The sequence below is a fragment of the Cyphomyrmex costatus genome, unplaced genomic scaffold, assembly GCF_001594065.2.
Source record: "Cyphomyrmex costatus isolate MS0001 unplaced genomic scaffold, Ccosl1.0 scaffold811, whole genome shotgun sequence".
Taxonomy (NCBI): domain Eukaryota; kingdom Metazoa; phylum Arthropoda; class Insecta; order Hymenoptera; family Formicidae; genus Cyphomyrmex; species Cyphomyrmex costatus.
The window spans coordinates 169263-194045 of record NW_017280388.1 but is presented as its reverse complement, the minus strand read 5'-3'; the positions used below and the strand labels follow the sequence as shown (position 1 = coordinate 194045).

The window sequence follows — 24783 nt, the reverse complement described above, 5'->3', positions numbered from 1 at the left end:
AAACCGTGAGCATTACTTTCTTTTTCGACTGAAAACGACGTGGTTTTTTTGGTCTTGTCTCATTTGGAGCTCTCCATTCACTCGCCTGATGTCTGGATTGCGTGTCGTACTCATAAACCCACGTCTCGTCTCCAATAATGATGCGTTTGATGAATGTTGGGTCGGATTCAGCCTTGGAAATCATGTCTTTGGCGATGTCAACGCGGTCCCTTTTTTGCATGAAATTCAGTTCCTTTGGGACCAACTTTGCAACAACACGGCGCAAACCCAAATCATTAACTACAATGTCCTGAACGGATCCCTAAGCAATGTTTAAGTCCTCTGCCAGCTCTGTGATAGTTAATTTACGGTTATTGATCAACATTTCTCTTTATTGATGTTTTCATTGGTTTTCAATGTCGACGGATTCATGACCACTGCGTTCGTCATCCTCGACGGATTCATGACCACTTCTGAAGCGTTCATGCTACTCGTAAACAGTTGTTTTCTTTAGAGCATCACTGTCGAAACAGTTCCCAACATTTCCAAGATTTTCGCACCATTGAATCCATTTTTAACGCAAAATTTAATACAAACTTGTTGTTGCAAATTTAACTCAATTTTTTAAACTGTAAAAAATCGAAAACACGTACAGAGGTAGATGTACTCAAGACGGCGTAACTTTTACAAATGTCAAGCTATGGCGATAAAATTTGGTGGAAATGTCAGTGATAGATGTGGCAACCTAACCAAAAAAACAGAACTCAAATCAGCTGACTCAAAGCATCCGGGCAGCGATCACGTAATTCTTCCCTAGGGTGGAAATGTGAAAAGTGAAAAATTTCACACGCGAATTCGAGAATTTTTGCGATCATGGAACTTTTTGAAATGTAGAAATGTGAAACTTTCCACGTAAACTTTTTCGCCTTGAAAGTTGATGGCGAAAAGGAAAAGGCGGAAATGTAGCGAAAATCTAAATGTTCCCTAGTAGTTGATATATGTTCGTATATTATTGTTAGTACTTGTGAAAAATGTGACAATTAGGTTATGTGTTATATTGACAAACGGTATGTAACTAGGTTATGTACTTTATGAAACATTGTTTTAATAACTATTTTAGATTAACATGCCTGCAGCATGGTGCAGGGTACTTCAACTTGAACATAATGAAAAACATACTTAAAATACGTAGAAAAGAACTACGAGATTTAAGTAATCCTTTTGAGATCCCGGAATCTCAATTTATGGCTTTATATCGATACGTATGAACAATCTAGAAGATATTATCTTATAATTACATTTTATGCTACGAAATAATGAAACATTATTAATAATTGATATTAATGATTTTATAAATGCATTTTACGCAGACTTACAAAAGATTCCACTTTTATACATATATATGTTCTGTGAAAATATATTACAACCATATGTGCAAAGATCATACAGGTTAACAGCAATACCATTAGAATTGAAGGTAGATTAGAGTTAGACGAAAATTATGATAAATATGCACATATGTATCACTATTTTAGTACGTGTTACGCTGATTCTACAATGAGTCGATAGTTCGAAATCTTAAGTCTTAACCAGTCTCACCCTAAATACATGATAAGGCCGATTCATAGTCAGTTCTTATATTCAAGACCGTCTTAAGTTCAATCTTGAGGTGTTACAAACCAATCAGAAAGTCGCATTAGCGTCTTAAAACATTACGTAAGACAATTACTTACACGTTAACTGACTGTTTCACATTTGAAAACATCGCGGCGAAACAAATACTGTCTAGTTATTTTCATAATCCCTATCTTAATCTGTGTTTAGTGATTTTACTTTTTATGCCTGGTTTATGCTTCAGGTCTTAATCTCAAGATCCTAAAATTCAATCAATAAAGCTGCCAGTTTTAACCGAAATTTGAACTCTATTGGCTCAATTTTAGGATTAATGCCCGTTTCTACCAACGTGGTTTAAAAAGTTAATCCCTAGTGACACTCGGTTAACCAAAGTTTACTAAAATATTGGTTTCTACCAATAATTTATTCAAGTTTAAACTTATGTAAACTGAGTTCTATTTAAACGGCCAATTTTGACCGTTTAAGCTTCTTAAACTCCGATTAAAAATGTAACTAGCGCCTACTGAAAGTAGTTCTGAACCTAAATTTCTTTAAACACACGCGACAAGTAAGGTTAAAGTTATTGAAAATTTAAAAAGAAAGGAATTTATACTAAAAATACAAGGCTATGAACTAGATTTTATAAAAAAACATGGCAGATTTGTTTAATTTTTTACTGTCATCATCTGATATGAAGATTATCGAGACTCAAACCGTAGAAGAAGAAAAAGATTTAAACAACGCATAAATTATATTGAACAATTAAACGACATTGAGTTTAAAATGCGGTTTAGATTAAACAAACAGTCAGTTTGATTAATATTGGAAGAAATAAGAGAAGAGTTGGAGTTCTTTTTCGACATTTGGCCGAAGATCTACTATTAAATGCGATTTCTATAGTTTTCCAACATTTGTCTTTGTCTTTTGAGGTTACTGTAGCAGATTTTTTATTTTCTACGATATCCTTGTACTGTAATAAAACCAAATTGGTTAAAATCATTTTTTCCGCTTTTTTCCGAAAAATTATCGGCATGTTTGCGTTGCTATTTATTTTTTATGTTTACTTCACTCGATATTATTACTTTTTGCAGCTAAAATATAAAAAATCTGTTCAGCCAGTTAGAGCACGCACTGAACCAATCAGCATTTAGTATTCTTGAGTTTCCTACAGTTATATCATATGGGTTATAAGTTTAGTTAAACTTACAAGATATATATTCAATGCTGGTAGAAACCAATCGGTGCTGTTAATTCTCTAACCTAATATTTTCTGTTAACCAAAGTTTTAATAACCTACGGTTTAAACCAAAGTTGGTATAGAAACGGGCATAAGCCTTAAGACCGAAGCATAAACCAGGCATCACACTTCTTAGGTTACGTAATTGTTGTGACTTGTGAAAAAGTTCACGCGGAATCAGAACGCGCGGAAAGTGAAAAATTAAAAAATTCGCTCGAAATTATGTGATCGCTGCCCTGGTGGTAATTCCGGAAACTTTTTGATCAAGGTATCTTGTTGAGTTACTCTAAGCTGTGCAAGTTTTTTTGTGTTTGACATGAGTTTTGATCGAGTAATGCTTACAATTGATTATCTGTAACCTTCTGAGGAGCACCACTACGTTCTCTATCGCTAACATCAAAATCATCCTCTTTAAATTGCTTAAACTCATACGTACTTTTAGATACAACATTGTCTCCAAGAACAGAACAAATTGATTCATATGCTTTAGCAGAGTTTTTTCCTTGATGAAATTCGTATCGAACGCAGTGTCGAATAAATTGCTTGTGGCTCACCATTTTAAAACCATTTAATTTTGAGGTTAAGTTTCCAATTGTGTGAAGTCAATGATTTTTTTAATAGTACACATTAAGCGCCACCACATATCAAAAGAGCACGAAAATATTTGAATTCTAAGTTTAAATTATGCGTTACAAAAAAACGCTTTAAAACTTATTTGTACATCCAATATTTTATCCTTTTCTAAGTAGTCGATGTGGATGATGCTTTTAGAATCCTAAGAAATGGTGGCCATGACCTTTCCAGTCGATGAAACTGACTTTGCTTTCTTCGGGGCCGGTTTACCAGACGAAGTTCATTGCTTCGATTGTTATTTTGTTTCGGTTGTGTAATGGTGAATCCATGTTTCATCCACGGTCACACATCGACGAAAAAATTCTCGTGGATTGCGCTTAAACGGATCCAAACACTCCTTAGAGATGGAGAATCATACGCACGCGTTTATTCTTCACCGTAAGCAAACGCGGCACCCATCGCGACGTCAGCTTTCTCATAGCTAATATTTTATGCAGGATATGAAATACCCGTTCTTCTGAGATGCCTACCATCTATACTAGTATTGTTCGTTTTGTCTCTCGGAAGTTGCTCGGAGTTGTTCTGAATAAACCCAGCGTACTTGGATGTGATCCATTTAATGCTGCAAATGCTTCGTTGATCAATCAGAAGAAAAAATTTTACGAATTGATCAATCAAAGAACGTTTCGAGGTATTTATAGCATTAAATAGACCACATCCAAGTACGCTAGATTCGTTCAGAGCGACTCTGAGCGGTTCCCGAGAGACAAAACGAACAATACTACTATCTCACGTAATTTCAAACGGTCATTCATAACAATATCAAGCACTTTATTGACCATTTCTTCGTTGGCAGTTTTCGGGCATCCACTGCGTGGTTCATCGATGTTTGGTACGACTACATTTAAATTCGTTTACCCAAAAATTGATGATTGGTAATGTATGAGTAGATGTGCCATGAACTTCCTGCAACTCTGCTTGAATCTGCATAGCTGTTTTCCCTTTCAAAAAATAGTGTTTTATCATTGTACAAAACTCCTTTTTATCCATTGTTGAAAAAATGTTTGACTTGCTTTGTTTGACTGCGCGTAACTAAATTACTAATGGACGCAATTGTCTGAAAAATTTATAGCAACCATAAAAGATGATGTATTTTTTGGTCATTACGTTTTTTTTTCGATACGCGCGCTATCTCTGTGTGACTTAAGAAACTTTTCAAGTAGCCCACGTACATACATATCACATATAATGATACTTTATAAGATTTAATATTTACATATACATATATTGATACTTTACTCATGAAATATTTACTTTTTTACACAAGAATAATTTTAATTTATAATTGTCATACCACAAATAATTATTTATGCACTGAGCAAACCTAATGGTTCTTGACTTTAATATTCTGTGTAAAGATTATTGTCACCATAATATATTGATTATGAAATGTTTGAGAGAGAGAGAGAGAGAGAGAGAGAGAGAGAGAGAGAGAGAGAGAGAATAGAAAAAACGAATTAATTAATTAAATCATTTTTTTCTACTATTTATTACACCACATTACATGCAGACTTGTAAGCAAGCGCCAGGGTTGGAAAAGTTACTTTTTAAATGTAACGCGTTACCGTTACCGTTATTTGCGGTAAAAAGTAACTCGTTACCGTTACTCGTTACCGATTCTAAAAAATAACGCATTACCGTTACTTAAAAGTAACGATAAAAAATCGTTACTTTTCGTTACATTTTTTTGTAATTATGCAATAAACAGGCCTATTTACCGATTTTGATGAAATTAGGGTCATTCGACGCGTTTTTGCACGAAACGAAAAAATCTGGCAGAAAAAAGTGTCGCTCTGCCCTACGAACCGAGATATTAAGTGTTAAAGTTGACGACTATTCAGGTTAAGAAATCTGTCACAGTCACTGAACTATATAGTTCAGTGGTCACAGTCCTACAATCGCCATGTTTTCGACATGCATTTCAGTGAAATGCGTCTCGTTACTTTTCGGTCAAATAGGCATATCTATGAGTGCGTTCAGATTCCCAGTAGGAATTTCCCACTCGAAGTGCCACAGGGAATCCCAACGCGAATAATGTAAATAAGTCACTAGATGTGAACTGGCCCTAGGAATTTTTTTCCAAAACAAGTTATGCCATTGGGCTATTTCACTACGATCCGAAATTGACTATAACCTTATTGACCATTGAAACCGAAGTCGTTGACGATTTGGTTCCATTTACGTTGTGTGTTTTTCTTATTCACTGACCAGATCAAATACGTTGCACCAAAGAGAGGAAAACGAGCGGTGATCCAAGACGACGAGGACGATCAGGAGGAGGCCACGGACAAAGAGAAGGACGGTACAGAAGAAGTCACGCCCTCCAAGTCCCTATAAAATCAACCTTTCTCATGATTTTATATTTAAAAATTGAAAAGTCCCTAGATAATAAGTCATTAGGATTAAGCTTACCGCGTAAAGTTTGATATTTTATAACTATATTGAACACCAAAGAAACGTAAACCCACCAAAGAACCGTATTAATGTCTTGATGATTTGTTTTATTTAAATATTTTACAAGTCGCCAAGTTGCATTAACTGGCGACCGTGACAGGACGTCACGCATCATTCGAGTTACATAAATCTCATAGAAACGTGTACACAAAGTTCGAATTGATCGCGAAAGGACGTCGTGGTTGTTTCAGTTGAACGGATTCGTAAATTTGTGTGAGATTAAAATTAAGAATAGCTGTCGATAATGGCAGACAAAGATAAAAATACTGTTGATCGACTGGAAAAACAAACGCGTGCGGGAACGCGATACAACGACTTGACTGTCGAAAGTTCCGTAATTGTACCGGGAACGTAATTAATGAGAACCCCACCACAAGTACCGTCACGTGTAGCTATGACTACGCCGCGTGATACGAGGTTAGACGCGAATAGCGGCGAAAGTGAATTAGTGTCTTTCATGAAGCAAATAACCGAAAGGTTAAACGCTTTAGAGCGCAAGTACGGTGATCGCGTTAGCGACAACATGGATTCGGACGACGAGCAAGCCGAGCGAAAGAACGATGCGGTGACGGATAATTTACCGACAGTACCGTGTCTTTCGGCCGAGTATCGAGTTACCGACGGCGCAAATCTCATCGGTAACGTTCCGCAGATTGTAATATCGCGTATTAGTATAGGAAAAAATCCTTTCAAAGGTTTACAGTTTTGTGGCGCGTCGGATAAATAAAATCCCGTGATATTTAAAACGTTTCGAAAAAATTGCGACATTCGAGAAAGTTTCGGATACCGACAAGTACTATTATTTACGAACGTACGATGATCGACACAGCTAGCTCGTGGATTGCGTTGCAGGACGAGTTAGATTTTCCGAAGATTAAGAAATTATTTTTGGAGAAATACTGGGGACACGAGACGCAAGAAAAGTTTCGTGAGAATTTATACTTCGGTAAATATAAAACCGGTACGGGATTGTCAATTTCGGAATATGCCCAGGAGATGGCATTGAACGCGAAAACGCTCGATAAGCCTATGGACAGGGGAGCCTTACACTCTCCTCGCTCATGTAATTGCGCCTTAAGTTATCTAGGGATTTGTTTTTGTGCTTTCGCCTTTATGTTTTACCGGCCCGATAGGCTCCCCCTAGTGGCTGTACCCCCCTCTTTTTAAAAAAAAAAAAAAAAAAAAAAAATAAGCCTATGGATGATACCGATATCATCCGAATATTGAAAAATCACTTCGATGATGAGGTGTATAAAGAGATCAGAGTGGCAACGTTGACGACTACTCATGATTTCGTGTTGTTCCTCGAACGTTTAGAAAACGACAAACGGTTTGGGATTCTTCGTAATAAGATCCAAAATAAAAGTAGTAACAAACCGGATAGGAGAAATGCAAATTCGCAAATTGCGAATAGCCGAGCGATAGATACGCGATTCAAATCGGCAAATAAAAATTATAGGTTCAACAATAACGCGTTGACGTATGGTCAAGTTGCGGATAACCGTGGTGCGAATTTTAATAAAAATTGGCAAGCGAATAAGCCAAAAGTCGGATATGCGAAAACGTCCGATAACCAAAGTCGCAATCCGAACGTTGCGAAGCCGGGATATAGTCAATCCTTAGTGGCTAACATACCCGATAACCAATCGCAAGCGGTTAGTCCACATTTTACTACTGTTAGCAGTAGACAGTACCCGATTAACAATAATATCAGCTTACCTGCTGATAAAGCGCATGTGTCGAAAACTAATGACAAATTCACAGGTAAACCTAACAAGGTAAGTGACGCGAAACGAAAGGATAACAAAAGGTTTCAACCGTCACAACTGGCGATACAAGCAAGTCCACAGGATTTATCGTCGGAAAATGAATTAAATGCGTTACGAATACCGCGGATTAACGTAAAGGTATGCGAAGGAGAAAATCCTAGCACCAGTATAACCGGGTTAACTAGCGACAAACCCTTATTTAGCGATGCAGTTAAGGGATTAACGAGCGCGAATTCGAGTGTAAAATCACGTTTTAACCAAACGTACATTGTGAAACCGCGTAAAGAAATAGAAACAGTCGTCCAGTGTTCGCGTAAAAATAATCCGAGCTTGAGTCACGACGACGTGATAAAAAACAAAACAGAGATCAATAGCCGGGTTAAGAACGACGGAAATAAAAAAAATAATAAAAACGTGCCGCGCGTAGATCCGAATAAGTTGGAAATTTTAAGAAAAAATACGGGTAAAATAAACGTTTCTAATAACGAGATTAAAATTGATCAGTCACGTGTATACAACAGTTTTTAAGATTCAACGGAAAGACCATTTACGATAACTCGTAAAGAGTTCCTCGCGAACCAAAGATTATCGCGGGATAAAGATAAAAATAAGCGTAAAAATAATAAATACGTGAATAGCCAGATAACAAGCGACAGAAATTCGCGTAATTCCAGTAAAATTAAACACGGTAGCGAAAGAAATTGTGACAAGTTCACGGATAATAATAAAGTCGATAAATTCGTGGAAACGCGACGAAATTTAAAAATAAACAACTCAGGGCAAAATGACGCGAATAATGTTATTCGACGAGGAGTCGAGCGTCAGCCTAACTCAATAATTCGAAAGGAATTAAAAGAACACTTGTCAATTATCAACGGTATCATAGGTTAGTTGGTCGCGCTAATCGACAGTTAAACGTAATCCGAACCGAAAACGACAAGGATCGTACGGAAATGGATAGGCGCAGGATGGATCGTTTCAACGAAGTCCGGGACAGACGCCGACAGTACTTCAAGATGCGAGAAGAAGCCTTGAAGAAGATTAAACTTGCCAAGAAGAGGCACAAGAGAAACAAAATACCCCTGAACAAAAGGCAGAGGGTAGTTTCAGATCCGGAATATTTGAGCCGAAAGCCGGTAATCGATATGTCAAACGGAATAATGGATCAACGTAAGGAATTACAAATAAATTTGGAGAGATCCAAGAAGGGATCCTATCGTCCGGATATTAAGGCCAGATCGGCTGACTTCGATAATAAATCGCATGATGCTAAGTGCAAGCGAACAAATAAAGTAAACGGCAAAAGGGTTCCGAACGATGTCCGTGATCAACAATTCGTGATGATAAACGCGATACACAAGCATCGAAACAGAAATAGACAAACTGTCATGAGGCCTGCTGAAGATCCACAGATCGATCGAGAAAATTGGCAAATGGTGACTCAAGAAGAAGTCTTTGAGAGACCATTGATTCAAGAAGTCATATAGAGACCGTTGACAGAGGAAGTCTTAGATAGATCGTTGACGAAGTCGGTATTGAACAGCCGAACGAGTAAGAATAGTGAATGCGACCCGTGTTCGCAACTAAGTTTGTTTTTCCAATACGTAAGTCTCATTACGAGCCGCGGGCGAGTAACACGCGTTCGCGATATAAGTTGTTAAAGTGTTAGCCTCTTGATACACCGTGAGTGGTATAAAGCCACGGTTACTTTATTTTGTGCGGATACACCGAGTGCGGTTAGTCTTACGTAATCGCGTTATCGTCTGACGACTCGCGCGCAGTTACTTTTAATCGAGAGTTGTGTAAGACCCTGTTAGGGGCAATAGATTAAGTGAGAGTGATGTGAAGGGAGTTCTACGCTTAAGTTGTTGAATTAAATTATAACTTGTTATTGAAAAGCGTGGCTCTTTATTCGTCAATTGAACCTTCCATCCTATCTCCATAAAACCGCGAGGGCGGACAAAGGATTCTGGCGGCATATGGGCATCGAGGACACACGATTACAATATTTTCCTTGTTTTATCAAACAAGGTGGCGACCGAACGGCATTTCGATAAAAGTCCAGCAAGTGGTAAGTCCAGTTATTCAAGTTCCGATACCCACGTTCGGTCACACCATGACGGCCGTGACCTATCAAAGTGTATAATCAAACAAGTAACGATACAAGTAATGACGTCAATTTCGTTACTCGTTACTAAAGAAAATATAACGTCGTTACTTTTTCTTTACTAATATACTACTGTTAGCAGTAGACAGTACCCGATTAACAATAATATCAGCTTACCTGCTGATAAAGCGCTGATAAAAGTAACGTCGTTACAAGTAACGCGTTACTTCCCAACCCTGGCAAGCGCAATATGATCAAGATGTTATAACAATGGATACTTATGTAGAATATCGAAGTCAAGAACCACTAAGTTTGCCTGTTCAATAGTATGAACAAAGAACAGAACAAACCGGAGTTCTGGCCAAATAATTATTTAGGTACATATGCATTTTAGGTGATACCTCACCGATTTAAATGTCCTTCAAATATGTGTAAAGGAGAGTGTCCTGAGTGATTTCCCGCAAAAATTAAGTGAGAGACTAAGTAAAACATCAAATAGTCTTTTTTTGGTACGAAAAATTCGACATTTTCAAAGCAGAAAAAGACTATGATATTTACATTCTCACAATTTTCCACATGTGTGGTTTCCTAGGTTAGGAAAATAGCCAAACAAAATACTATATATGTCAAATCACCACGCGTAAGAACGTATGTGTGACGTCACTTAGAAAAATCCGCATTTCATAGGTATACACCTAATACAACGATTTTTTAAATCAATTCCTTAATTGTAATTCGTCATTTTTAGTTTAAAATTGGGATCTAAAATCTATTTATATAGCAGAACAGATTCAAAATAATATCAATAACTGCTCTTTATGTAATTTCGATAAAGTTAAAAAAATTTAGATCCACCATTTTGAGACCGCCATTTTAAATTTCTAAATTTTGAGTTCGGATTCAAAATCAGCGACTTCAAAAACTTCTGAATACCAAATTAACAGTAATTGAAGCATTTTTAACATTCTCGTCCGTCATGTTGAATCTGCCATTTTTAATTTTTAAATTTTTAGTTTGGATTCGAAATCAGTGACCCTAAAAACTTAGATACAGAATTTTAAGCCAATCCATCAACATTTTGAATTTTGGCCAAGATTTTGGGTCGTTTGGCCCACTGTGGGGTGGTCCTCACTTCGCGTGGAAGTTGTGAGTAACTTTTTGTTTAGTGTGTTTGAACTTTAACGTGTTCGTGAATAACTTTTCGATTGATAAAAAAATCTATTAAATGCTTGTGTGTGTGTGTGAATTAATTCTCGCTGTTTTTGCTAAAAAAAAAACTCGTGTTTATTTTATTAAAAATTTACCTGATATTTTATTCACAATAATTGTCCATCGAAACCTTTTCCCACTTTTCGGGTAAAATTCAGGTTTTTTCGAAGCAATCCAGTCATCGAGCCATTTTTTTATATCTTCAAAATAAATGAAGTACTGCTCAGAAGGAATTCCGTTATAAGCCAGCGTAGCGAACGGACGTGTTCGGTCCGTGATGCTGTTTGAATCTTTTCGTTCATCTTACTATGTTTGAATATATTTAAATATGACTTGAAGTGAATCATCTCGAATTGAATTGTTTTATCACAACGAAATCCATCTGATATATTAAAATTGTTAAACCCACTGTATTTGAAAAGAAAGCTCGTTCGTCAGCTTTATGACGTTATAATTGGCCTACTGTATATTATTTGGAGTATCACCATATTCCAAGTAAGATTAAGAGAGTGATTGATATACGATTTGCCTTATGAGGACTAATTGAGGAGACTGACCGGTTGGCCTGAAAAAGAAATTATTTGCGATTTTCCTGATCCGATAACCCTACTCAACGACTTTTGCTTTGCTTACTAATTGAAATATTTTTTAATTATTAATTGCTCTTTATAATTAACTATTTTACATTTTCTTGTTTTCTATTGATTCTTATGTTAAGCATGTTAATGTTGTTGTAATTTGTAGTGATTCAACGTCTCTTGGTTTCAATTCATAAGACACCCAATTTCTTTGTTTTTGAATCATTCCCATGGTTTTCAATCGTACAAAAACGGTTTGTTGAGTTACTCCCAATGATTCTGCAAGCCTCTTGCGTTTGACTCTGATCTTTTTCGAGTAATGCCTTTAATTCTTTGTCTTCGAATTTTTTTGGCTGTCCAGAGCGAGGCTTGTCTTCAACGCTGAAATCTTCATCCTTGAAACGTCGAAACCATTCTCTACATGATTTATCAGTTGGAGCAGTGTCACCATAAACTTCGACAAGCATTCGATGGGTTTCAGCTGCACTTTTCTTCCCATTAAAACAGAAAATTAAAACCTCCCGCAAATGCTGCTTGGTTAACACATTCGACATTTCAAACACAGTAAAAATCAAGGTTTTTGTATGAAACTCAAAGCGATATAAACTGAATATTAACTTGGAAAGAAAAGGGCACTAGGAGTTAAGCGTAGATAACTTCACGCTGAATATTATTAGCAGATGTCTAACCTCTCTAAAACCGCCAAAATCAACTGTCACTATAAACCATTCACAACAGCCGGAGCCATCTTTTGGAAAACGTACCGAACTAATTTGTACTCCTAATATTTATAAAGTACATATAAGAAACAAAACAAAACATTATCATTTGAGACCCTTACAATTAGAAAAAGTTAAATCTTTTTTTCATCAAAAAAGCTACCTTTAGCTCTTAACATTTTTGACTACTCTAGGCATCCTGTTGATCAGATTTTGCAAAATAATTGGTTCTATTGCTTGCGTAAGGCTTCTAACTTTCTATAAATGTTTTCACGTTACAATGACACAAAAGAAACATAGCGGAAATATTTGCAAACACACGGACAAACATACAGCGGAATGGAAATTGAAATCACTGATGTCAACTAAATGCTTTTTCCAAAGGTTCGTAAGGGTCAAATGATAATGTTTTGTTTTGTTTATACTTTATAAACAAATATAATGTTTTCTTTGATCGAATATCCATGTTTGTCTTACTTTAATTTCTGCCAATAAAGATTAACTTTAATCTCGGTTTAACTTACTGTTTATCTTTTTTTAATTTTTACAACTAGAAAAAGACAAAGAGTAAATTGAACCGAGATTAAAGTTAATCTGCAATTGGTGGAAATGGGCATTAAACATTTTTATCCTTATACCATAAGTATGCATGGTGTCTAAAGATTTTTGACTGGCAGTGTACATACACATTCCGCGAGCGAAGAGTATTGTAAAGGAGATTTCCGAGGATATATCCCGAATAATATGCGATGTGTGCGATTGCGCTTTCCATAGTACATGAATTATGTTAATAAATGTCGGTTTGTTGATAGTCACTTATCTAATTTAATTGGAGTGATCTCTTTAAATCCATTAGACATTACCTGTTTCTCTTTCCGTTTTAGCTACATGAATTGATTTGTTACAAAAAACCAAAACAGCTCTCTCCCCTGAATGCTCTCCTGGGGGTCAATCACGTACCTTTTCCCCTAGGGCGGAAACGTGAAAAGTGAAAATTTTTTGCATGTATGTGTGTATATGTTCATACATACATTCATAAAAGTTTTCACTTTTCACGTTTCCGCCCTAGAGAAAAAGTTACGTGATTGACCCCCTGAAGTGACAGCTGAAAAAGCCTCATATATTGCCACTTGAATATTACCATAGGTGCTTGAATTAATTCTCGCTGATGATCGGGAGAGGTCAGTATTTGTGCTGTTTCAACATGGCCGAAAGTGACTGCTTATGTATATGAAAGTACTATCAATATTTTAATAATTAATATATAACATTTGATCAGATGTAAAAAAAACTTCATTTTTTATCACATTAAAAATGTAGGGATTTGTACCAAAAAATCCTACATATTCGGGAAGCTTAGTTTTCTGTTTTAACTTTAAGAAATCTGCTGTTGAAAGTCATCGTTTGCTAGTGGAGGCTTATGGGGAGCACGCTCTATCTGAAACAACTTGCAGAGATTGGTTTAGAAAATTTAAAAACAACGTTTTTGATGTGAATGATCAAGAAGATTCATGTCAAACGCTCAGAGTTGTCGGAAACATTAAATGTCGATGTGTCAACCGTTAGCAAACGTTTAAAAGCAATGGGAATGATCCAGAAGTTAGGAAATTGGGTCCCACAATTGAGAGAAAGAGACATTGCGAAACGTTCAAGCATTTGTGAATTGCTGCTCCAAGGACAAAAACGGAAGTCGTTTTTGAATCGAATTGTGACCGGCGATAAAAATGGATTTGTTACGACAATCCTAAACGCAAGAAATCATGGGTACGTCCTGGCGAATCATCAACATCAACGCTAAAACAGGATATACATGGAAAGAAGGTTATTCTGTGCATTTGGTGGGATCAAGTCGGTGTCGTGTACTATGAGCTGCTGCAACCGAGTCAAACCATCAGTGGTGAATGCTACTGACGTCAATTTATACTCAATTTGGAAGAACTCAAAGAAAAACGCCAAAAGATATGATAAAGTTATTCTTCTCCATGACAACGCCAGACCACATGTTGTACAACTAGTAAAGGAAATCTTAGATGCACTTGGATGGGATGTCTGATCTCACCCGCCCTATTTACCAGACGTTGTTCCATTAGATTACGATTTGTTTCGGTCGATGCAGTATGGTCTTTCTCAGCATCACTTCAGTTATTTCGAAGATATCAAAAAATGGCTCGATGACTGGATCGCCTCGAAAGAACCTGAATTTTTCTACCGCGAAATCCATTTGTTATCCGAAAAGTGGGAAAAGGTTATAGCTTTCGATGGACAATACTATGAATAAAATATCAAGTACCTTTTTGATAAAATAAACACTAGTTTTTTAAAATTAAAAACAGCGAGAATTAATTCAAGCGCCTAATATAATAATATATAATAATTACTTATACAAAAAATTGTGTGTAAATAATTATTACATATTATTATATAAATGTTTGTATAAAATTCATTGAATTCCGCATGTTTGTAATGTAAAAATAACATGTTTGTAATGTAAAATTCAACATGTTTGTAATGCAACGTTAATTATACTTCACAATGTAATAAATGTTACTTCAATCTTCTTAAATTCTTCCATTCCAATATCTAGAGAGTAAATTTTATGTAGCATCGCCTGTAAATTGTTTAAATTGATTAACGATTTAATAAATTATTTAATGCTCTTTTGGCGTCTTATATCGATGTTTAACGACGTTAAAATCTGAAAATAATAATTCTTATTGCGAAAAATATTACCTCGGCTGGGAGACGAACCCGGATCGCTTGCTTTACGCTCAAGTGTCCTAGCCAATTAGACTACTCTATATTAGTATATAAATTCACGCGAAATTATATATAAATAACTAAGATCCAAGCAGACTGTTATAGGCTTCGTATTCGTATTAATTATGTTCTTACATTGACGGTCTTTAGTTTTGAATATTGTTAAAAAAAACATTTTAAAGCTTGAAATCTCTTTTCAGACTGGTACTTTAAAAAATGGTCTTACTGATATCTCGTGAAGTTACATAAACTATAATTACCTTTAATTTGCTTTTTATCCGACCTTCGTACGATTTTTTTCACCGAGTTATGCAACTGGGAGAAAAAAATCGTACAAAGATCGAAAAGAGAGCAAATTAAAGATTCAGACTTTCGAAAGCTGTAAACCGCATTTGTGCACAATTTTTAGTCTGCGCCATGGAACTTATCAAATTTCGTAAAAAATTTTAAGTTTGACGCATCTTCATTTATGCTTATGTATAATAATTTCACGAGATATCAGTAAGTAATCATTTTTTGAAGTACCGGTCTGAAAAGTAGAGATTTCAAGCTTTAAAATGCTTTTTGAAACATGTCCATACGATTATTTTTGATGAAGTTATCTTATCTTGAAATTTGCCTATTTTTGCAGGGTGAAACAGATGATGCTTAAATTTTGTTGAGTAGTGTATATACGATCCTGTCTAAACAATCAGAAATAAACTGTAATGTTCAACACTGTTGATAGAATTTAAGCATATTATCGCATATATAGACATGTCTGCGCTTATCGTTCTGTATTATGTAGTTTATATGTACATATGTACGTTGCCCGTTCTTCCCCCTGAGATATTTAGATTTTTTTTTAAAGAATCCTCTTTCCTTTATGCAGTTTCGTTTTTTTGGTTTATTCTATAATTCTATTTTTAATTATGTGTCATGAACGGCTTCACACGCGTAAGCATGATTATTTACACAACCCATATTAATCTCTTTCACACGTCGTGCGAGTATCGAAAAAAGCAAGTTCGAAATCAGCTCGAAATGGGAAATCAATTTTTTTCCCCTTACGATCGCAAATGGCAGTAACGTTGCGCAAAATAAATTCGTTATTCTTATTACAATTACACACGCCTACATAATCGATGGCAGTATAAGTTCCGAGTAGTTTCCGCGTCGTGTTCGTACGTACTATTCTTCGTCATTTCTCGCACATATTTACATGCAAAATATGCATAATTACTTTGCACTAAAATTTCCTATTGCATCCATCGCATGAATGTATTCATTAACTCGACGCGTCGTCGGTCACTTACACGGCGCGTTCACTACAACACGTTAATTAATGGCCCATTAAGTTTACATAATAACTGCACGTACATTACATTGCACAGCTCGAGATACGGTATGCACGTACATGCACCAGTCACTTTGCAGTCGATGATATCCCAGAGAGAATTAATGACAAATATCCGCGGATACGTATCGCTAGCGGATAATCCTAATCTGAATATGTCGTGTAAATACTTACATAAAAGGCCAAGTTATATACAAGTTTCTAACACTAGGCGACTTTGCGTCGGGTCTCAGAAAGCTTCCACAAAACTAGCTGGAAATAGCCCCGTGCGACCGGTACGCTGCTGCATACCTTTGTACCATCCATCGTCGCGTTTCTTCTGCACATATATTATGTCCCCCACACGAAGCTCCAGCTCAAACTCGCTATTAGGTGGATACGGTACAATACAACGGAATCTGTATCCCGCGCTGAAATTGAACATAGTTATCATGAAATAACAAAGACTACTATAATCTTATGACTGACGGGCGATGAGTTAACGACTGTTAAATTTGAAGATTATACGTACCGATCGCGAGACGATTGCTGCTTCATTTGTTTTCCCATTCCAGCGTCTAACGAATTACTCTTGCGATGATGATTTCCAACAGTCGCACATTGCACCATTGTACCAGATTCATTAGATCTAGGTAGGATTAAAAATATGTAATAAAATATGTAATAAAACTATCGTTACAAAACATTGCGATGGCAATTTATTATATAAATACAAAATATAATATATGAAATGCTTATATATCAGACGATTTAGCATCACACAAGCACAAATAAAAATAACACATATTATCAGCAAAAAAAACTATGTAACAAATATTTAATCACAGTTATTTATTACAGTTATCACATTGGGAATTTTCTAAACATGCAAAGTATCTGCACAATCACAATATTTGTCTAACTCTCAAAATTAGTATGTAAAATAAAATTTATCTTGTGCAAAAGAGCGTGCTACAATTCAGTGATATAAGAAAAACGACTATTAACATTATGCAGCTAATATCAAATAAATTGTATAAATGTAGTCTACATTTTTTTAAATTTACCTTCAAACGAAATGCAGTTTTACCTATTTATATTTCAATAAAATATAAATACTAAAAAAAAACAACCAAGAAAACGAGTACGATAGAATTCTCAAATATGTATATTAACTTACACATAGAGCATGTTTTCGCCGTAAAAATTAAGAAATGCGACCGCTTAAATATAAAAATATAAAGATATTAATTTTATATAAGATTTTTATCAATACAAATAATGTATCATCCTGTATTTTCATCAAAAATATATTACATATATTATTAATTGTTATCAAATATCGCAGCTTTTCTAATGTCATTGAAAAATGATTGTTCCTTTTATATTTAATTATAATTGATGGCAAAAGAATTCCGCGAATTTCAAGTCGTTGGTTCATATTTAGGATTACAAATGACTAACCTCTGCGTTATTGACACTGGTAAGGAGGGTCTCTCCTTGTATTTCAATCTCTGTGAGGATGTGACGTGCCCTTGCACAGAGCCCGGACATAAGCGGTGTGGACTGTTTGAAGCATTTAATTCCTGTGTGGGTATCACCTGTAGCAACTGACTTGGGCAAGATCCTGATCTGCGATTGTCAATTTGTCCCACCCATCCCGTCCCAACACAACATTAGAGAAACATTTCAAGGCGTGCAGTTTGTGTCATGCCGCACATTACATTATTTGTGAGTGGCTATTCAGCCAATTAATCTATCTACTCTATACATGTGCATAATTATTGACGATGCAACGATCATGCAACGATCTTGGCAAAAAAGAAAAAAATAGAGCTCTTATTTAAACATTTAAACTAACACTTTGACAAACATTCATACGCGCACATATAAATTGCTTGACAATTCGAGAATACGATTTTTGTAGTGTACACAATAAATGCATGTATGTGCATACAAAAAAAAATTAGCGGGATTAAATGAGAGATATATATTAAACAAAATCAATTATCAGAACGTGCAAATTATATCACTGTTTTCGACTTGTAGTTTATAATACAGATTGTACACACATACGAGTATGTATTCATAAGTTCGCAATAATCTAAATTAATCATCTACTCACCGAACGTGCATCGGATTGACGGAATTACCGTCGTCGAATACAGGATTATCCATCGAGTACGTAGCAGGTGGAGGTGATTTAGACTTCTTAATATTGGTCAAGCGGCGCATCAATGAAACGCATTTATCCTTCTTTTCTTTCGTCTGCAATAAGTGGATATATGTGAGCAATTACATTATTGGAATAACGTATAGAAATATTTATCGCAGAAATGATACCTTTTCTGTGGTTTTAGACGCAGACGTGGCTGCATTCGACGATGCGGTACCGCTCGCTACACGCAGAGTATTGTTCGGGCTTCTGTTCATGTCGCCTATGGAGGAGGAAGGAGCGGAAATGGTAATGCTGCTACAGCCATTGTTAGCATTATTAATGCCCGCTGCTGGTTGTAACGATGACGACACAACGATTTGTTTACCGGGGGAAGCTGAAAAGAAACGTCGTACAATTGTAACGTCAATGAAAAATATAATCCAATGTGATTCACGTAATGTACATACGAATATTTGCCGTCATCACTGCACTGTGACTGCGTCCAAGTGGAGTGGCATTCTGATCGTTGTGTCGGGGCGGATTAGTTTCTTGATTCGGTCCCTGATTGGACTGAGCGGCGCCATGCCAGGACGAAGACACGGTTGTCGTGGATGGGCTAATGGCACGCGGCGGTAATTCAGGCGGCGGCAGTGTACGAGGATTGTACGGTTGTGGCGCGGGGCCCTTGTTCTTCGTGTACGTTACCGCCAAGCGCGACTCAGTATTCGATGGAGCGTTTGATAGTGGCGAACCTTGGTGTTGACTCGGTGAGTTTGGAGATCCCCGGCACAGCCCGCGTTGACATCTGCTGCAAAGTATATCAAAGACTGAAACTTAGGAATGACCAGACTAACGACACGAGACAGAGATCAGAACATAAATGCTTACTTGGCAGGTGCAACGTAATTTCCAGGAAAAACTCCGCACTTCTGGGTACGATTGGACGTTCCCTTAAACCATCCGTCCTGACAGCGTTCCGTTACCATGTAAATTCCACCCTTTCGTAATTCAAGCTCATCTGCTTTTTGGGGCTTGTAGGGATACAACGCTACATATGCCGCTGGCAGGTGTGTCAAAGTGGATGCGCTAGTAGTAGTCTGGCCAGCAGATATACTTTGTGACGCCTGAGCAAGAACAAGATCGCTGCTGCCACTTCGTCTGTGACGAAGATTGTGATCCGTGCAACTACCGCTCGTCTATAATAGAACAAAATTTATTCAAATTTAATATTAATGCCCATTTCCATCAATGCAGATTAATTTTAATCTTGGTTCAATTTACTCTTCATCTTTTTCTAATTCTAAAAATTAGAAAAAGATTAACAGTAAGTTAAACCGGGATTAAAGTTAATCTGCATTGGTGGAAACAGGTATAAGAAATACAAATACGTCAAAATACAAAAGTAACAGAAATTGTTAGAGCAACATGATTTTCCTTACTTGCAAGGAGGAAAATGACTCATTGGCTCCACTATTATTGGTGTTATTAGAGGCACTGTCTACTGGAGGACTGAGTATTTCAGCGCTATGTCTATGATGGGGATGTGCATGATGACCTGTATTGACGGCAGTGAAACTATGACGTTTAACATTATGCCTGTTGCCGACCGCGGGCGGTGACGTTGCAGGACTACCGGGACTGCTCGGAGCAGTACTGGAACTACTGGATGTGGTCGAACTGTTGGGGGTATTTGGTGTAGTGGTTGTAGAGCTACCGCCAGATGATATGTTTGAGACAGAATCAGATACCTGTAACGTAGCGTTCTATGCAATATAATATTAAAATATATGTCTCACAAAACGCATCTCATGTTAAACTTGTAAAGAATGTTTTCTAGGAAGAAACACAAATGATATAATAATACAGTAAATCATTTCATCTTCGTTTAATATAGCAAATAAGCAGGGCTGGGCATGTATTTAAAATACTTTTATTTGAAAACGATAATTGTAAGACAATTGTATCGTGTATTTTGTATTTCAACGGCGTACATGAAAATATTTTGCATTTTATATTTTATGGAAGTATATAAAAGTATTTTATATTTTGTATTTCGGTATTAATAATAAAAGATTGAAAGTATTTTGTATTTTAAATACTAAGATATTGAAGATTAATGTTATTATTTAAGTTAAATTACGAAGTACATAAAGTTTTTAATCTTTCAATTTTAAATCTAATACTTTCATGTACATCGCTGAAATATAAAATCTACTTTTATCGCGAAAACTGTGTTTTAAATAAAAGTATTTTAAATACATGCCCAGCTATGCAAATAAGAATATGATTCACTGTGTCACTTATCTCTTGACGAAAAGTATCTGTATGCTTAAAATATGTACCTGTACCAATTGCGGTCGAGACTGACTTGTTGTTTGCACATTACGGGAATGGTCGGTTGGTATTAATGGTGTGGTTTCTTCGTTTGTTGGAGTTGGTGGAGCTACTCTTGACGGTCCCGGCTGTACACTGATTAAAATATTAATAAATACATATTTACTTAAAAAAAGAAAAATATGACAATTATATTAACCAATTGTTCTACTTACTTGGTTGAGAGTTTCATCAAAGCTCTAGCAACGCTGTTTAGCTCAACAAATGCCAGTGGAAAGATGCCAATTCTGTCTAAAAGTTTACCTTCTGCCCAATTTTCATCTACTCTTCGGATAACGCTGATAACTTCTCCCTAAGAATACATTGATTTTTAAAAAATATCAAAACATAACAGGACTACGAGCCATAAGTTAATATTAAATTAATAAAGTAAAAGAATTTAATTTAAATATAAAAATTTAATAATATACTGTGTATGTGAAGACAAATTAAACAATAAAAACATAACATATGAAACAAATAAACAAAACAATAAAGGCAAACGTTTCGATCCCTATCGGGTCATTATCAATGCCATTTTATATAAAAGTTAGAAACAAAAAAGACGCATATCGAACAGAAAATTGTTTTAAACAGAGAGACAATTATATAATTACAGACGTGGACGCTCGCCATCTCTCTCACATGTCGCATGTCATCAAATTTCGGTTATTGTGAATATTGAAAGTACATGTAACGATACTTGTCTGCGCAAGAGACTCGAAGTAATATCTTATTTTTTGTGACATGAATTAAATTCATAATTTTTGATGATGTGACAACAGAAACAAAGTAATGTTGTCAGTTCTGTTACCGAGACAGTTTAAATTACATTGATTTTTGTACATATAAATATTCTGTTACCAAGACAGTTTAAATTACATTGATTTTTGTACATATAAATATGACAGTGACGTACTATTAAAATGAGATGCAAAACTACCTTGTTAAAAGTTAAACAACCATCCTCGTCGTCATTTGTCATCCTAAAATCATATAGCGCTTTACATTGAGGTACATGCGGTGTCAAAGGCGTCATCACCTGGAAATTGTGATAAAGCAAATTAAGTGACTAAGTCAAATTCGCAGTATTTAATATAGTATAACAGTCGATATTTCAAGATGCTCGTATTATACCTGAACGTAAGATAAAGGAAAGACACCATGATTATTGCCACATTCTCCGAAATACCAATTGTTGTCAATTTTCTTCCGAAGAATGACTATGTCACCCTTCTTGAAACTCAAGTCGCTACAAGAACAATAACATTTATATAGTAAAATAAGAAAATACACAAATCAATCTTGATTGTACAGCTTACGAATATCTCTAAGGTTTACCCTGGCACTTTGGAGACATAATCGTAGATCGCTCTTCCGTACGCCTGATTATGTAGATGCACCTGCTTGGCAGCCGCATTGGAATGTCGCACTGTCGGCTCGGAGGCAGGCGCGAGATTGCCGGTGACGATAGGCGCCGGAGCGACCTGGTGACCGCCGAACAACCGTTGAGGCGCGGCAGTACCGCCCGAGGATCTCGATGACGGCAACGAGGACTTGGCCTGGTTCTTCGGCGCAGCGTTGCGCATCCCCTCGAGGATACGCATCAGCAGGACGTTCGGCGGCAGGTCGTCCACCTTAGCGTCCACGAGGACGCGGCATTCGGGGCAGCGTAACTCGCGGTGGGTGCTGACGATCTCCTCCAGGCACTTCTTGCAAAACGTGTGCTGGCACGGCAGCACCTTGCTAGACGTGTCGAGCCGCTCCAGACACACCGAGCACTCCAACAAGTCGTTCAGCATGCACTCGTCCATCGTGGAGCAGAGTCCCTCGATTCGTACCTTACAGTCGTGTACCTACTCCGACGTCCTCGTCGTCGCTGCCCTTAAACTCAAGCTCTATCGAAACGTACCTCCCTCTCCCTCATTTAACTCACCCAATTGTTTCCTCTTACTCTTTCACTCTTTCGTTCTTCCCTCGTCATTGCTCCCCGCCTTCAGTCCATCTCTATCTATCTCTCTCTCTCTCGAGCACCCACGAGCCTTCGTTAAGAAGAGAAACAGACTATCGTATATCGGACTGCAGTTCCGGCACCGTGCGTTACCGTCGGGCGCAGGAATTCAATTCGCTTTTACTTCTTCGTTCTCCCTCCTTCTGTTCCCCTCTCTCACTCACTCTCTCTTTCTCGCTCTATCCTGCTCTATCCGCCCTTCGCACTCGCTCGAGGGAAGGTGCGCGCCGCCTCGCGTTCCGTCGTACCTCCGGAATACGCACACTGCTACTATTCGCTCGGTCAATCGACAGTTTGATTAACGACGTCGCGGCTGTCGCACGACGGCGGCACGTAGCGGCACGGCCTCGGCGCGCATCGCGGTCACGCCGCCATCGATCACTCGCGCACGTCGTCGATGTCGATTCCGCGACACCGCCGTCATCCTCCACGCCGACAAGCCCAACGGCGACGTTACCCGAACGTTGACTCCTCCGTCGACTCTCCTCTGTTTCGTTCGCGGCGTTTCCGCTTCTTTCTCCTTCTCTCTTGCCTCTCGCTTTTTTTCCCTCTCTCCCGTTTTTTAAAAGTCATTCGCCTTGCACGCAGACCGGTGTGTACGCGCCCTAGTCGCCAGATTGTATGTTACATACATACGCACGCTACTTTAAAGGCCATCATAGGCCTTCTACAATAAGCCGTCAGTCACAAATCATAAGTCATAAGCTAGAAATGGACCAATCATAGTCGTCAATTTTTAGTTTCTTACTTCCGATTTATGACTTATGGCTTACGCGGGGAGCACAGCTTTTGCATAACGCATAATACATATACATAAAGAATTTGATTGGTCCATTAACTCATGCATAAGAAAATGGGCCAATGAAATTCCTTATGCACATGCTTTATGCATTATGCAAAAGTCTGTGCTCCCCGCTTTATTGTAGAAGGTCCATCACACGTACAAAAATTTTAGTAGTATCGTAAGGTCATAAGCAAATCGACCAATCACAACAAGATTACGATCTCACATTTTAATACGCTAAACTGTGATTGGTCGATTTGCTTAAGACCTAAAGGTGCTTTTTCATGCGCAGCACGCTGCAGCAGCAATTCGTTACTATTGGTTAAGAATTTTATGTAAGCTAGATGACGCACTTCCGGCGCAAATACATTTTGCCGCAGTTCGTTGAAGTTGAACCGAACGAACAGCAAGCAGCAAGCGGCAAAATCGAGAAAGCGTACAATATGTCCGTCGTTTCATTATGAAAATATTATTTATTGCAATAAATATTAGGAAAATAAACGAAAAATGGCTTCGGATAAGGTACGGATACATGTTTGTAAATTAGATCATTTTATACTTTACCACAAATTTGAAAAAGTAAAGTGTAAAGTATAAAATGATCTCCTCGATTTTGCCGCTTGCTGCTTGCTGTTCGTTCGGTTCAACTTCAACGAACTGCGGCAAAATGTATTTTGCGCCGGAAGTGCGTCATCTAGCTTACATAAAATTCTTAACCAATAGTAACGAATTGCTGCTGCAGCGTGCTGCGCATGAAAAAGTACCTTTACGATTACTAACACTCGCGTCGCGCGCACATGTCTATCTAGATATATTCTTGCGTTACTTGCGTCATGATCATTTATGAAAAAATCAAAATTAAATTCTTATCGATTGATCTAACATTGTGCAAACAATTATGTTATCTGTTTTTAATCTTACACACTTCTTAGGCTGAAATCACACGGTACGGAATAGTATTGCGGAATAGAGAGTGCGTCATTCAATCAACCAATCAGTGCTAGAAAACAAAATGCGGAATAACGCTGATTGGTTGCTTCAATGACGCACTCTTTATTCCGCAGTCCTATTCCGCATCGTGTGATT

The 24783-nt window shown here is 37.2% G+C and overlaps 1 protein-coding gene across 1 annotated transcript; it reads right to left on the bottom strand.

Moving 5' to 3' along the window:
* Positions 1 to 16541: 16541 nt before the first annotated feature.
* On the bottom strand, positions 16542 to 23382 carry POSH (SH3 domain containing ring finger posh). The gene is made up of 13 exons (XM_018549363.1): positions 22244 to 23382; positions 22040 to 22154; positions 21846 to 21944; positions 21079 to 21215; positions 20872 to 20998; positions 19969 to 20292; positions 19418 to 19725; positions 18997 to 19334; positions 18715 to 18923; positions 18497 to 18639; positions 17836 to 18003; positions 16904 to 17020; positions 16542 to 16802 (listed from the first exon to the last, which is right to left on the bottom strand). The coding sequence occupies exons 1-13, from the start codon at positions 22714 to 22716 to the stop codon at positions 16622 to 16624; spliced, it is 2739 nt and encodes a 912-aa protein (XP_018404865.1). The 5' UTR covers positions 22717 to 23382; the 3' UTR covers positions 16542 to 16621.
* Positions 23383 to 24783: the final 1401 nt, after the last annotated feature.